At 39.3% G+C, this 16075-nt stretch overlaps 1 protein-coding gene across 4 annotated transcripts in view; it reads right to left on the minus strand.

Annotated features, from left to right (window-relative positions):
- TRIM37 (tripartite motif containing 37) overlaps positions 1 to 16075 on the minus strand; it is a 141258-nt gene that overhangs the window by 45609 nt on the left and 79574 nt on the right. For all 4 annotated transcript variants that reach the window (XM_068976307.1, XM_068976308.1, XM_068976306.1 and 1 more), the window contains 3 exons: positions 15130 to 15348; positions 10214 to 10350; positions 3938 to 4023 (listed from right to left, as the gene is read on the minus strand). In XM_068976307.1, the coding sequence (XP_068832408.1) occupies positions 3938 to 4023; positions 10214 to 10350; positions 15130 to 15348 (442 nt within the window). The remainder of the gene's footprint in view (positions 1 to 3937; positions 4024 to 10213; positions 10351 to 15129; positions 15349 to 16075) is intronic.

The raw sequence follows: 16075 nt of genomic DNA on the forward strand, positions 1-16075 counted from the left end.
AAGGATTCTTCAATATCCGCAAATCAATCAATGTAATTCACCACATTAACAAATTGAAAAATAAAAACCATATGATTATCTCAATAGATGCAGAGAAGGCCTTTGACAAAATTCAACATCCATTTATGATAAAAACTCTCCAGAAAGCAGGAATAGAAGGAACATACCTCAACATAATAAAAGCTATATATGACAAACCCACAGCAAACATTATCCTCAATGGTGAAAAATTGAAAGCATTTCCCCTAAAGTCAGGAACAAGACAAGGGTGTCCACTTTCACTGCTACTATTCAACATAGTTCTGGAAGTTTTGGCCACAGCAATCAGAGCAGAAAAAGAAATAAAAGGAATCCAAATTGGAAAAGAAGAAGTAAAACTCTCACTGTTTGCAGACGACATGATCCTCTACATGGAAAACCCTAAAGACTCCACCAGAAAATTACTAGAGCTCATCAATGAATATAGTAAAGTTGCAGGATATAAAATCAACACACAGAAATCCCTTGCATTCCTATACACTAATAATGAGAAAGTAGAAAAAGAAATTAAGGAAACAATTCCATTCACCATTGCAACGGAAAGAATAAAATACGTAGGAATGTATCTACCCAAAGAAACTAAAGACCTATATATAGAAAACTATAAAACACTGATGAAAGAAATCAAAGAGGACACTAATAGATGGAGAAATATACCATGTTCATGGATCGGAAGAATCAATATAGTGAAAATGAGTATATTACCCAAAGCAATTTACAAATTCAATGCAATCCCTATCAAGCTACCAGCCATATTTTTCACAGAACTAGAACAAATAATTTCAAGATTTGTATGGAAATACAAAAAACCTCGAATTGCCAAAGCAATCTTGAGAAAGAAGAATGGAACTGGAGGAATCAACTTGCCTGACTTCAGGCTCTACTACAAAGCCACAGTCATCAAAACAGTATGGTACTGGCACAAAGACAGACATATAGATCAATGGAACAAAATAGAAAGCCCAGAGATAAATCCACACACATATGGACAGCTTATCTTTGACAAAGGAGGCAAGAATATACAATGGAGTAAAGACAATCTCTTTAACAAGTGGTGCTGGGAAAACTGGTCAACCACTTGTAAAAGAATGAAACTAGATCACTTTCTAACACCACACACAAAAATAAACTCAAAATGGATTAAAGATCTAAATGTAAGACCAGAAACTATAAAACTCCTAGAGGAGAACATAGGCAAAACACTCTCAGACATAAATCACAGCAGGATCCTCTATGATCCACCTCCCAGAATTCTGGAAATAAAAGCAAAAATAAACAAATGGGATCTAATTAAAATTAAAAGCTTCTGCACAACAAAGGAAAATATAAGCAAGGTGAAAAGACAGCCTTCTGAATGGGAAAAAATAATAGCAAATGAAACAACAGACAAACAACTAATCTCAAAAATATACAAGCAACTTATGCAGCTCAATTCCAGAAAAATAAATGACCCAATAAAAAAATGGGCCAAAGAACTAAATAGACATTTCTCCAAAGAAGACATACAGATGGCTAACAAACACATGAAAAGATGCTCAACATCACTCATTATTAGAGAAATGCAAATCAAAATCATAATGAGGTACCACTTCACACCAGTTAGAATGGCTGCGATCCAAAAATCTGCAAGCAATAAATGCTGGAGAGGGTGTAGAGAAAAGGGAACCCTCCTACACTGTTGGTGGGAATGCAAACTAGTTCAGCCACTATGGAGAACAGTGTGGAGATTCCTTAAAAAATTGCAAATAGAACTACCTTATGAGCCAGCAATCCCACTGCTGGGCATACACACCAAGGAAACCAGAATTGAAAGAGACACATGTACCCCAATGTTCATCGCAGCACTGTTTACAATAGCCAGGACATGGAAACAACCTAGATGTCCATCAGCAGATGAATGGATAAGAAAGCTGTGGTACATATACACAATGGAGTATTACTCAGCCGTTAAAAAGAATTCATTTGAATCAGTTCTGATGAGATGGATGAAACTGGAGCCGATTATACAGAGTGAAGTAAGCCAGAAAGAAAAACACCAATACAGTATACTAACACATATATATGGAATTTAGAAAGATGGCAATGACGACTCTGTATGCAAGACAGGAAAAAAGACACAGCTGTGTATAATGGACTTTTGGACTCAGAGGGAGAGGGAGAGGGTGGGATGATTTTGGAGAATGGCATTCTATCATGTATACTATCATGTAAGAATTGAATCGCCAGTCTATGTCTGATGCAGGATACAGCATGCTTGGGGTTGGTGCATGGGGATGACCCACTGAGATGTTATGGGGAGGGAGGTGGGAGGGGGGTTCATGTTTGGGAACACATGTAAGAATTAAAGATTTTAAAATTTAAAAAAAAAATAAAAAAATAAAAAGGTATTAATACTTGGGGAAAAAAAACATATACAAGTTTTGTCAATTATACCTTTTAAAGCTGGGGAAAAAATGAGCAGGAGTCAGCACATGAAGGCCATTGTATACCATATTAATGAGTTTGGATTTCATTCTATAAGTAAATGGAATGAAATAAAGGGTTTTTAAGGAGCGAAGGGATACAATCAGATATTATTCTGAAGGGAATAAAAAGTCATTTCATTCGGAACTCATGCCATAGGAAACAGAATGGATGGGAGCAATAATGGATACAAAGAACCCAAATAGCCTCTCATTCAGGTTGAAAGACACTAGCCTACACCAGAAATGGCAATGGAATGTGAAGTAACAAATGTATTCACTCACTATCTAGGAGGAAGAATCAACAGATTTTGGTGAAGTATTAAAGGGAGAGTGGAAGGAGAGGAAAAGGTGAAGAATATACAGCTCTGCTCATTATCAAGATGGTGGCCATCACTGATGGGTAAGCCTGCAAATGAAAAGGTAATGATTTCTGTTTGGGAGATCTAAGACTGAGACATCAAAACCAAACTGCTACATCAATCTGGAAGTCATGAGAAAATAAAGGCTAGAGATGGAGCAGGCAGTAATCAGCATACAGAGAGAACTGACATACAGGTGTGACTGAGATCACCTAGAAATAAAGTGAGACAGAAGTACAGTGCGGAAGTGGAAGTTGAAATGCTAAGCAGTATTAAAGAGGTCTTTAGATATTCAAGCATGCTACAGAATATGCCAGTGTTCATACCAAGGGCGACGCAGGTAAAATAGAAGCAGCAAAACACTAGTTGATAATTGTTCTAGCCAAAATCCCCATGCTTAATTGAATAGGTCCAAGAAAACAAAAGAAACTTACTATTTAAAACTGGTTATCCCAGGAGGGGCCGTGTACTTTGGTAAAAAGCTAGGTTCAAGACGACGACGTGAGGTTCTAGTCTAGCTATACCAACTAAATCTCTGAGCTTTTTCGATATAAACTGAGTTCTCAAAATGTCTTCTGTAACTCAAAGATTCAGTGATTCTATTCAAATTAATCTATAGTTGTGGTAGATATATAAACAAGACTTATGTATCATAAAAAGTAAGTCTGTAATAGTAGATAAGATCATGAGCTTTGGATTCAAATAAACAGAAAACTCTAACTCCTCTTTCATTTACTTAAGTGTAAAACAACAAGTTGCTTAATTCCTTTACACATCAGTTTCTACAGCTACAAAAAGAAGATAATATTAAAATCTGCCTCCAAGAATTTTATAGGTAAATGAGGTCAGGTACACATTAAGTGCTTCTGCATAGTGCCTGCTATGTAAGAATGCATCAAATTTCAGCTATTACCATTCTAAATACTATTAGTAATATTCCAAAATCCATACGTAAAATGCAGCCCTTCTAACACCGTGAACAATGTCATGCAGTGGCTGCCACATATTAAAATATGATACATTCAGAGAAGAGGAAAGAGCAGACAGGGCGGCTGTGGGGCTCGGCTCGCGTACCTGGAGGTCCTGCTGCAGCTGCATCTTCCATGAGTTCTCCCTCTTCCAATTCCATGTTGTTGTATTCCACGTCATTCTCTCCAGACCTAAGAATATACAGAATTCATTTTTCCACATAGTAAGTAAAATTAACGTTATCTGTCATATCTTAATGAATTTTACAACAATAGTCTATAGCTTTCTCCTATGAAGTAACACTATATTTCTAAACAGAAAACTGAGAAGAAAGACTTTTGTCATTATCACATGTATGCGCAGTATTATTAATGTTAAATCTACCTTTTTAAAGTACTAAAATAGGTTGACGACATTTAATTTTCAAAAGAGAAAATTTGAGAACCATGTAAGCAGAAGAGATTATAGCTTCAAAGAATTTGTAATTTAATGGTAGTAAATTAGGCTTAAAACTGTACATTTTAAGGTTAACAAGGATGTTCAAATTACTATATATGACTAAAAACTAGTTTCTTAAGATATCATTTCAGAAAGAGGGTATTGTTTATCAAAACACAATTATTTTAAATGACAAAGTACTATATGGAATAGCACAAATCAGTGCTAGTTTTGGGTATTTAAAATTAAAGTCACTCAGTCGTGTCCTACTCTTTGCAACCAATGGACTATACAGTACATGAAATTCTCCAGGCCAAAATACTGGAGTGGGTAGCCTTTCCCTTCTCCAGGGGATCTTCCCAATCCAGGAATCGAACCAGGGTCTCCTGCATTGCTGGTGGATTCTTTACCAACTGAGCCGGCAGGAAGCCCAAAGGAGTCTGAAAATCAATTCCCAGGTTGACAGAATGAGGAGCTCTGCAGATCTGCTCTCCAGTAACACTGTGAACATTATTTTTTAAGGCAACAGTTTATAGACTCTGGAAATGATTCTAAGAGCATATAGCTAATGAAAAACAGTAATGAAATTTGGTAATGACAATGAGTCTGTGGTACCTGAACCAAGAGCAGTGATATATCAATTCCACTTCTGACTGATGCACTCAAGCACTTAAAGCTCCCATTTCCCACAGCTCCCAGGAGAAGGGCTGTATTCCCAAGAGGAACAAGACCCCAGCATTTCTCATCCTCCTCCCAGATACCTGTGGCTAGGCTAAAATCAGGTATATGTGGCCAAGAAGCAGGGATTCCCTTCTTCCATCCAGACCCAAGGCTCTACCTTTGATGCAGCATGTGAAGAAACTGGGGCCCAGATCACCCTTGCCGCAAGTCACTCATAAAGCTGAAGTTCCAGGCCTCAGAAGACCAACTGAAAAGATCTGAGGCTACAGCCCCCAACTCGCCCACTCCCACTGGCTCAGCTTCTAAAGTGGGAGAAATAAGCACACCTCTGTCCTCACTGTAGCTTCAGAACTCTGGCTGAGAAATGTTGCCTGTGAGAAGAAGCAGGCTATGAAAACAGAGCCACAGAAAAAGGTATAACACTATTAAGAACATTAAAAAAAAACCTCTCAAATGGAATCCAGCAAAAAAAGAAAAATAGGAATCCAGCCAAAAAAAAAGATAAATTATCCAAGGAATGCAAAGTTGGCTTAGAATCTTAAAATGAACTAATGTAATACACCATATTAATTGAATAAAAAACAAAAGCTACATGATCATCTGAAGAGATGCAGAAAGAGACTTTGAAAAAACCAATATCCTTTCATAATAAAAACACTCAATAAACCAGAAGAGCATCTATGGAAAACTCACAGCTAACAACACATTTAGTGAACTTTCCCTGTAAGATCAGGAACAAGATAAGAAAGAATGTTCACTCCCACCAAATCTATATGATGTTCTATCGGGTAAACTTAGGAGAGAAAAAGAGATAGAAGGCACCAAAATTGGAAAAGAATAAGTAAAACTGTATCTATTTACAGGTATAATATTACACATAGAAAAATCTAAAGAATCCATTTAAAAAACGATTTGAATTCATAACAAGGTTGCAGGATACAAAAATCTGCATTTTCATGTACTTACAAAGAACAACCCACAAAAGAAATTTTAAAAGAAAATTCAATTGCATTTACAACAGCATGAAAAAGAGTAAGATCAAAGAACAACCCACAAAAGAAACTTAAAAAAGAAAATTCAATTACATTTACAATAGCATGGAAAAGAGTTAAGATACTGATGAATGATTTCAAAAATGTATAAAACATATACTCTGAAAACTACAAAAGACTTGAAATATTAAAAATTTCTGATTGGCAAAAGAACCAACAAAAAGATAAGCTAGAGAATGAAAGTTATCTTCAAAGCATGTTCCAAATTCAGCAAAGGACTAGTACCTAATTTGCAAGTGAAAGTGAAAGTGAAGTTGCTCAGTCCTGTAGACTCTTTCTGACCCCATGGACTATAGCCTACCAGGCTCCTCTGCCCTTGAGATTTTCCAGGCAAGAGTACTGGAGTGGGCTGCCATTCCCTTCTCCAGAATCTAATATACAAAGAATCCTCAAAACTCAACAGTAGTTGCTAGGAAGAAAGAGGGCATTATTGTTTTATGGGTACAGACTTTAGTCTGGGAAGATGAGAAAAAGGCTGTGGGGATAGATGGTGGTAATGGTTGTGCAACAACATGAATATTTAATGCCAGTGAACTGCCCTTAGAAATTATTATATATGCATGCAAGCATGCAGGCTCAGTCACTCAGTCTTGTCCAACTCTATGCAACCCCATGGGCTGTAGTCTGCCAGGCCAGTCTGGGATTTTTCAGGCAAAGTACTGAAGTGGGTTGCTATTTCCTTCTCCTGTGGTTATGTATATTTTATCATTAAAAAAACTTCCAATTAGAAAACAGGTAAAAGACACGAAAAGAAAGAAAGGAGGAAATAACAACAACAACAAAAAAGACACGAAAAGAAATTTTACCAGTGAGGATATGCCTATAGGAAATTAAGATGAAAAGATGTTCAACATCGTTAGCTAACATGGAGAAGTAAATTAACACCACAATGAGATATCACAATGACTAATAAAAACTAGTGGCAATACTAAGTGCTGCGAAAGCGGACCATACATACACTGCTCATAGGAATGCAAAAACTAGACAAGTACTTGGCAGTTGCTTCAAAAACTAAACTTTCAATTACCATACAATCCAGCAGTTACACTTATCCAAGAGAAATGGAGATTTACATTCACACAAAATTCTGTACATGAATGTTTCTAGTAGTTTTATTTATAGTAGCCCCAAACTGAAAATACAGATGTTCTTCAACAAGTGAACAACTGAACAAATTGTAGTGTATCCACAACACAAACCACTTATCAGCATTAGAGCGAACAAACTACCTGTGCACACAATACCGTGGATGAGTCCCCGGAGAATCAGACAGGGAAAAACGCCAGTGCCCGAAATGTTACATACTGTATGGTTCCATTTACATAACATCCTTTAAATAACAAAATTACAGAAACAAGGAACACGTGGGAGGTTGCAAAGGAAGAGGTTACGTGGGGAAGTAGGTATGTGACAGAACAGCGACATGTGGGGCACCTGCGGTGATGGGAACGTTCTCTATCTTGCTTATGTCACATCAATATCCTGGCTGTGGTGTCTGTTGCTTACTACTCGGGAAAACTGGGCAAAGGGGATGTGGAATCTTATATTATTTCTCACAACTGCAAGTGAATTTACAATTACCTCAAAAAAAAAAAAGAAAAAAAAAACAGCAAGAAGAAAATGCATACAGCTATCATAAAAGACTGAGGTGGAGGGAGAGAAGAAGGCCTGTTTGAGAAACGTGCTCTAGCTAACTGAAAGTAATTTATAATAATCATTATCCAAATCAACTATGTTCCTATTTCCCCATCTATTAAAGGAAGGAACCGACCTTAATTTGTAAAAGCTAACAATGTATGCTCCTGAGATGGTCAAACTGGGCCTGCCAGTGGCTCAGCAGTAAAGAAAATGCCTGCAGTGCAGGAGATGCAGGTCCAGCCGTGGTCCAGGAAGATTCCCCTGGAGGATGGCATGGCTACCCACTCCAGTATTCCTGCCAGGAGAATCCCATGGACAGAGGAGCCTGCAGGGCTACAGTCCATGGGGTCGCAAAGACACAACTAAAGTGACTGAGCACAGTACAGACGTTCAAATTGGCTTAACTGTACTACTTCTATGAATTATACAAAATACTTTGAATCAAGCTATTAATGTAGGTGCATGCAAGTAAAGAGAACATAATCAAACACTTTCGAGCAGAAAAAAACCTTAAAAACCACTCTAGGGACTTCCCTGGTGGTCTGGGGATTATTACTCTGCACTTCCAATGCAGGGACCTGGGTTCAATTACTGATCAGGGAACGAGATCCCACATGCTGCAAAGAAGAGTCTGCATGCCTGAACTAAAGATCCTGCCACAACAAAGGATCCTGCATGCTACAACAAAGATCTAAGATACTGAGTGCCATAACTAAGAGAGCCAGCAGAGATGAATAAATATTTCTTACAATGAGGTACCATTTCATGCCAGTCAGAATGGTTGCAATCCAAAAGTCTACAAGCAATAAATGCTGGAGAGGGTGTGGAGAAAAGGGAACCCTCTTACACTGCTGGTGGGAATGCAAACTAGTACAGCCACTATGGAGAACGGTGTGGAGATCCTTAAAAAACTGGAAATAGAATTGCCTTATGACCCAGCAATGCCACTGCTGGGCATACACACTGAGGAAACCAGAAATGAAAGAGACACGTGTACCCCAATGTTCATCGCAGCACTGTTTATAATAGCCAGGACATGGAAGCAACCTACATGTCCATCAGCAGACGAATGGATAAGAAAGCAGTGGTATATATACACAATGGAGTATTACTCAGCCATTAAAAAGAATACATTTGAATCAGCTCTAATGAGATGGATGAAACTGGAGCCTATTATACAGAGTGATGTAAGCCAGAAAGAAAAACACCAATACAGTATACTAACGCATATATATGGAATTTAGAAAGATGGTAATGATAACCCTGTATGCGAGACAGCAAAAGAGACACAGATGTATAGAACAGTGTTTTGGACACTGTGGGAGAGGGAAAGGGTGGGATGATTTGGGAGAATGACATTGAAACATGTATAATATCATATATGAAACGAATCGCCAGTCCAGGTTTGATGCATGATACTGGGTGCTTGGGGCTGGTGCACTGGGACGACCCAGAGGGATGGTATGGGGAGGGAGGTGGGTTCAGGATGGGGGAACACGTGTATAACCATGGTGGATTCATGTTGATGTATGGCAAAACCAATACAATATTCTAAAGTAAGTAGGCTCCAATTAAAATAAAAAATTTATATTAAAAAAAAAGAATTTGGGCTGAGCACTTAGAAAAAAATAGAAGTGCAAGAAGCATTAAAATAAATATTTATTTTTAAAAAGTCAATATAATGAATTAAGCTTAATGGAAAATACAATGCCCTCAAAACTACCCTGAAAAAAGTCAAGAGATCTAACAGTCAAAGGAATTAATTCAGGTAGAACCATATATGTAAGCTACTTATCAAGGTGATTCCACTTCTAGTTCAAATGAATAAGTTTTATTTTATATGTTTAAAAATGTTAGTAATAATGATTTCTGATTTGGTAAGTTAAAGGGGTCACATTTTAACTAACCCTTTAAGACAACTTGCCAAGTATTCTAAAGAGGGAACTTTAAGTGCAAAAGGTCTATTTTGAGGAGTTAATACAATAAGAACTATATTTACTTTATCTCAAATGTCTCTCAAAAAATTTTATGTGGAGAGAGAAAAGAGAGAAACATAACAAAGCAAAACATTAACATTTGGGGAATTAATCTGTTACTATTTTTGCAACATTTTTTAAATATGAAATAACAAAATTAAAAGTTAAAGCTACAACTAAAACTCTATTTGGATCCCAGAGATGAGAGGGAGGGAACTCACTCTTTCTTCCTTCATTTATATAAGATAGGGTAAATCAAGGGGAAAAAATGCTTAATATCCCATTTTAGAAAGAAAAAGAAAGTGAAAGAAATAAAGAAACTGAAGTCGCTCAATCATGTCCAATTCTTTGCGACCCATGGACTATAGCCTGCCAGGCTCCTCCGTCCACGTGATTTTCCAGGCAATTCTGGAGTGGGGTGCCATTGCCTTCTCCAAGGGATCTTCTCGACCCAGGGATGGAACCGGGTCTGCGGCACTGCAGGCAGACGTTTTACCGTCTGAGCCACCACCCAGTTTTAGGCCTAACTTAGCTACCGTGCTTCTAGTAATTGTCACTCAGATGATTTGGAGCTGCGGTTAGTGTACGACACTCACATTGTCTCTTCGTCAATGTCATTCTCTTCGGTGTTGCTTGTGGCTGTGGAACTGGCAGAGGAGCTGCTGCCATCGAGCTGATTCGCTTCATCTTCCCCAACGAGATCCAGGTCCAGGTCTCCATCGGAAAGCTCATGCTAGATTAAGGCAAAGGAACAAGATTTCCATCTCACGTGTTTCCACTCAGCCTGGACTAAGCACCAATAAGGTACTCATCAGAATTCGCTGCTGCAGGGCCTACACTGCTGAGCCCTGTAGAGATAAATCACACAACCACATTACCCGGGACCACCAGTAAGTCATTTCTGCCAATTGCACCTGGGCTTTCAGTCTGACTGGAAATGGTTCATACAGTCCACACCAACTTCCTCACAGAGTAACATTTAAATTCATCACTCCTCAAGGTCTACGTAACCTCTGTTATCCTCAATGAGATTATAAAACCCTGTCACCTTTCTATACAGAAAAACATACTGGCTATGGCTGCTACTGCTGCTGCTGCTGCTGCTGCTGCTGCTGCGTCGCTTCCGTTTTGTCCAACTCTGTGTGACCCCACAGACGGCAGCCCACCAGGATCCTCTGTCCCTGGTATTCTCCAGGCAAGAACACTGGAGTGGGTTGCCATTTCCTTCTCCAACTGGCTATGGCTAGTTAGCGTGCCTCCAACTGTCAGCTGCCTGACCTACAAACTCCATCTTTCCTTTAATTCATTCTATCAAAGGTTAACTGCTATTCCTGAGTTCTCCATTCCAATATCTAATACTCCTAAGAGTCTGTTATGTCAATATATGTACCTTAATTTTCAATCTTTCTCCCCATTGACTCCATCAATTATGACATACACCTGAAGCTTCCCTTTTTTACTTCAGTTCAGTCGCTCAGTCGTGTCCAACTCTGTGACCCCATGGACTTCAGCACGCCAGGCCTCCCTGTTCATCGCCAACTCCCAGAGCTTTTTAGCTCCTCTTCATGTTCTGCAATAAGGGTGGTGTCATCTGCAGATCTGAGGTTATTGATATTTCTCCCGGCAATCTTGATTCCAGCTTGTGCTTTCTCCAGCCCAGCATTTCTCATGATGTACTGTGCATATAAGTTAAATAAGTAGGATGACAATATACAGCCTTGACATACTCCTTTCCCGATGTGGAACCAGTCTGTTGTTCCATGTCCACTTCTAACTGTTGCTTCTTGACCTGCATACTGATTTCTCAAGAGGCAGGGTAGGTGCGCTGGTATTCCCATCTCCTGAGGAATTTTTCACAGTTTTTTCTGATCTACAGTAAAAGGCTTTGACATAGTCAATAAAGCAGAAGTAGATGTTTTTCTGGAACTCTCTTGCTTTTTCCATGATCCAACGGATGTTGGCAATTTGAGCTCTGGTTCCTCTGCCTTTTCTAAATCCAGCTTGAACATCTGGAAGTTCATAGTTCATGTACTGTTGAAGCCTGGCTTGGAGAATTTTGAGCACTACTTTACTAGTATGTGAGATGAGTGCAATTGTGCATTAGTTTGAGCATTATTTGGCATTGCCTTTCTTTGGGAGTGGAATGAAATTAACGTTTTCCAGTCCTGCTGAGTTTTCCAAATTTGCTAGCATACTGAGTGCAGCACTTTCACAACAGCATCCTTTAGGATGTGAAATAGCTCAACTTGAATTCCATCACCTCCACTAGCTTTGCTCATAGTGATGCTTCCTAAGGTCCACTTAACTTCGCACTCCAAGATGTCTGGCTCTAGGTGATCATACAATTGTGATTATCTAGGTTTTGAAGATTTTTTTTGTATAGTTCTGTGTATTCTTGCCATCTCTTCTTAATATCTTCTGCTTTTGTTAGGTCCATTCCATTTCTATCTTTTAGTTGCCTATCTTTACATGAAAAGTTCACTTATCTCTAGTCTTTCCCATCCTATTGTTTTCCTCTATTTCTTTGCACTGATCACTGAGAAGGCTTTCTTATCTCTCCTTGCTATTCTTTAGAACTCTGCATTCAAATGGGTATATCTTTCCTTTTCTCCTTTGCCTTTCGCTTCTCTTCTTTTCTCAGCTATTTGTAAGGCATCCTCAGACAACCATTTTGCCTTTTTGCATTTCTTTTTCTTGGAGATGGTCTTGATCCCTGCCTCTTATACCATGTCACGAACCTCTGTCCATAGTTCTGCAGGCACACTATCAGATCTAACCCCTTGAAAATCTATTTGTCACTTCCACTTAAGGGATTTCATTTAGGTCATACCTGAATGGTATAGTGGTTTTCCCTACTTTTTTCAATTTAAGTCTGAATTTGGCAATAAGGAGTTCATGATCTGAGCCACAGTCAACTCCCGGTCTTGTTTTTGCTGACTGTATAGAGCTTCTCCATCTTTGGCTGCAAAGAATACAATCAATCTGATTTCAGTATTGACCATTTGGTGATGCTCATTTGTAGAGTCTTCTCTTGTGTTGTTGGAAGAGGGTGTTTGCCATGACCAGTGAGTGCGTTCTTTTGGCAAAACTCTTTATTAGCCTTTGCCCTGCTTCATTCTGTAGTCCAAGGCCAAATCTGCCTGTTACTCCAGGTATCTCTTCCTACTTTTGCATTCCTATCCCCTACAATGAAAAGGACATCTTTTTTTGGTGTTAGTTTTAGAAGGTCTTGTCAGAGGTTAGTGTCTGCCTGCAATGCAAGAGGCCTGGGTTCGATCCCTGGGTCAGGAAGATCCCCTGGAGAAGGAAATGGCAACCCACTCCAGTATTCTTGCCTGGAGAATCCCATGGACAGAGAAGCCTGGTGGGCTACAGTCCATGGAGTCGCAAAGAGTCGGACACGACTGAGCGACTTCACTTCACTTCACTTGGAAGGTCTTGTAAGTCTTCATAGAACTGTTCAATTTCAGCTTCTTAAGCATTACTGGTCAGGGCACAGACTTGGATTACTATGATACTGAATGGTTTGCCTTGGAAACAAACAGAAATCATTCTGTCATCTTAAGACTGCTTCCAAGTACTGCATTTCAGACTCTTTCGTTGATTATGAGAGTTACTTCATTCCTTCTAAGGGATTCTTGCCCACAGCAGTAGATGTAATGGTTATCTGAGTTAAATTCACCCATTCCGTTCCATTTTAGTTTGCCGAGTTCTAAAATGTCGATGTTCATTCTTGCCATCTCCTGTTTGACCACTTTCAATTTGCCTTGATTCATGGAACTAATATTCCAGGTTTCTATGCAATATTGTCCTTTACAGCGTCGGCCTTTACTTCCATCACCAGTCACATCCACAGCTGGGTGTTGTTTTTGCTTTGGCTCCGTCTCTTCATTCTTTCTGGAGTTATTTCTCCATGGATCTCCAGTAGCATACTGGGCACCTACCGACCTGGGAGTTCATCTTTCAGTGTCCTATCTTTTTGCCTTTTCCTACTGTTCCTGGGGTTCTCAAGGCAAGAATAGTGAAGTGGTTTGCCATTCCCTTCTCCAGTGGACCACATTTTGTCAGATCTCTCCACCATGACCTGTCCATCTTGGGTGTCCCTACGTGGCATGGCTCAAAGTTTCATGAGTTAGACAAGGCTGTGGTCCATGTGATCAAATTGGTTAGTTTGCTGTATTTCAGTCTGTCTGCCCTCTGATGGAGAAAGATAACACGCTTATGGAAACGTCCTGATAGGAGAGACTGACTGAGGGGAAAACTGGGTCTTGTTCTGATGGGCGGGGCCATGCTCAGTAAATCTTCAACCCAATTTTCTGTTGACGGGTGGAGCTAGGTTCTCTCCCTGTTATTTCAGTTCAGTCAGTTCAGTTCAGTTGCTCAGTTGTGTCCGACTCTTTGTGAACCCATGAATCGCAGCACCCCAGGCCTCCCTGTCCATCACCAACTCGCGGAGTTCACTCAGACTCACGTCCATCAAGTCCGTGATGCCATCCAGCCATCTCATCCTCTGTTGTCTCCTTCTCCTCCTGCCCCCAATCCCTCCCAGCATCAGAGTCTTTTCCAATGAGTCAACTCTTCGTATGAGGTGGCCAAAGTACTGCAGTTTCAGCTTTAGCATCATTCCTTCCAAAGAAATTCCAGGGTTGATCTCCTTCAGAATGGACTGGTTGGATCTCCTTGCAGTCCAAAGGACTCTCAAGAGTCTTCTCCAACACCACAGTTCAAAAGCATCAATTCTTCGGCGCTCAGCCTTCTTCATAGTCCAACTCTCACATTCATACATGACCACTGGAAAAACCATAGCCTTGACTAGACGGACCTTTGCTGGCAAAGTAATGTCTCTGCTTTTCAATATGCTATCTAGGTTGGTCATAACTTTTCTTCCAAGGAGTAAGCGTCTTTTAATTTCGTGGATGCAGTCACTATCTGCAGTGACCCCTGTTATTTACCTGGGGCCAAACTATGGTGGAGGTAATAAAGATAGTGGCGACCTCCTTCAAAAGGTACCAGGCATGCACTGCTACACCCAGTGCCCATCTTAAACAAATATAATAAAAAAGGCTTATCTCTTCATTTCTCTCTTACCTTAAATTGTAACAACCACTTCTTGAAATCTCATTCTAGCTGTAGTTTAGCTGGGACAAAACCCGGCTTCTTCCCAAATCCTAAATCATCCTATCTACATATGCAATGACAAGGTATTTCAACTAGATGCAGTGAATGGAAATAAGACACATTTTTAAAATCTACACCTTACACAGCTTCTAGAATGTATACCACAGTTTCTTGTGTAGACTGTACAGTTTCCTATAATTAATTTTTAGAAACTTGAAACACTTTTGATTCAACTTCTGACATGTTAATAGTCACAACAGGGCATATATTAGTAACGAAAACATAAATGGACAAGATTTTTGGCACACTGATCCCTCTACATCATATGCTGAAAACCATGATATTATTTCTCTCTTCAGATATGAAATGAATCTAAAGCAGGTCTAGTTATTACATGATAATCTTCATTCTGAATCTTCTCCTCATCTTCTTCATCCTCCTTGACCTCCCGTACAGAAGCTGTCGTAGGACCATCCTGGAGAAGCATGTCAGCACATGATCCAGACTTCTTAGCTCGTGTCTCAGGAGTGTCATCATTTTGGGGGCTAAGATGATTATCTGGTGGTGACAAATCTCTTGATTTCTGAGTTCGAGACAACTCAATAGTAAGTCTCTTTTAAAAAAAAGAACAACACAAAGATGTGTCATAAGCAGTCTGTCACTAGTAAAATTGTTTCAAGCAAAATCAAGACCAAAAAAAAAAAACCGCCCCACATACCCAGATATTCATAAATATAGTTCTTGAACCATCTATCACATATCTACTTGACTTCTACCAATGGAAAAATCTATATGAAGAAAAACTGCCCAATTTATTCTCATCTTTCTTCTCATCTATAGCCCATGCTACACATACAATTAGCAAACTGCATCGTAAATATAGGCAGTTTTAGATAGTATACTTGACATGAAAAATTTTTTAAATAGTCATGTTTTCCTCCCTGGTATATTAAGCCACTTCCAACACTTCAAATTTCTCATCCCATCCTAATATCCATTGGCAGAAAGAAACATTCCTCACATAATTTAGTTTAAAATAAAAGTTCATTAACTGATCCTCCCCAGCACTCAGTTCAACAACAATGAGAATTCAAGATGGGCAAAATTTAATTGTCAGGGAAGAGAAATACCCAAGTCACTGAGAGAAACTCAAGAGTCTGCCTCCAACTAGAGCAGCACTGTGCAATATGACCTTAGGCAGTGATGGAAATGTTCTGTATTGCGATTCCCAGTACAAGCTAGCTAGTAGAACAAAGGAACCAGATTTTTAAGCCTAGACAACCACATGTGCTGGTGGCTACTGAACTGGACAGTCCAGAATGAGACTCAAAGGTAATGAG

This window comes from Capricornis sumatraensis, chromosome 8, assembly GCF_032405125.1.
Source record: "Capricornis sumatraensis isolate serow.1 chromosome 8, serow.2, whole genome shotgun sequence".
NCBI classification, from domain to species: Eukaryota; Metazoa; Chordata; class Mammalia; order Artiodactyla; family Bovidae; genus Capricornis; species Capricornis sumatraensis.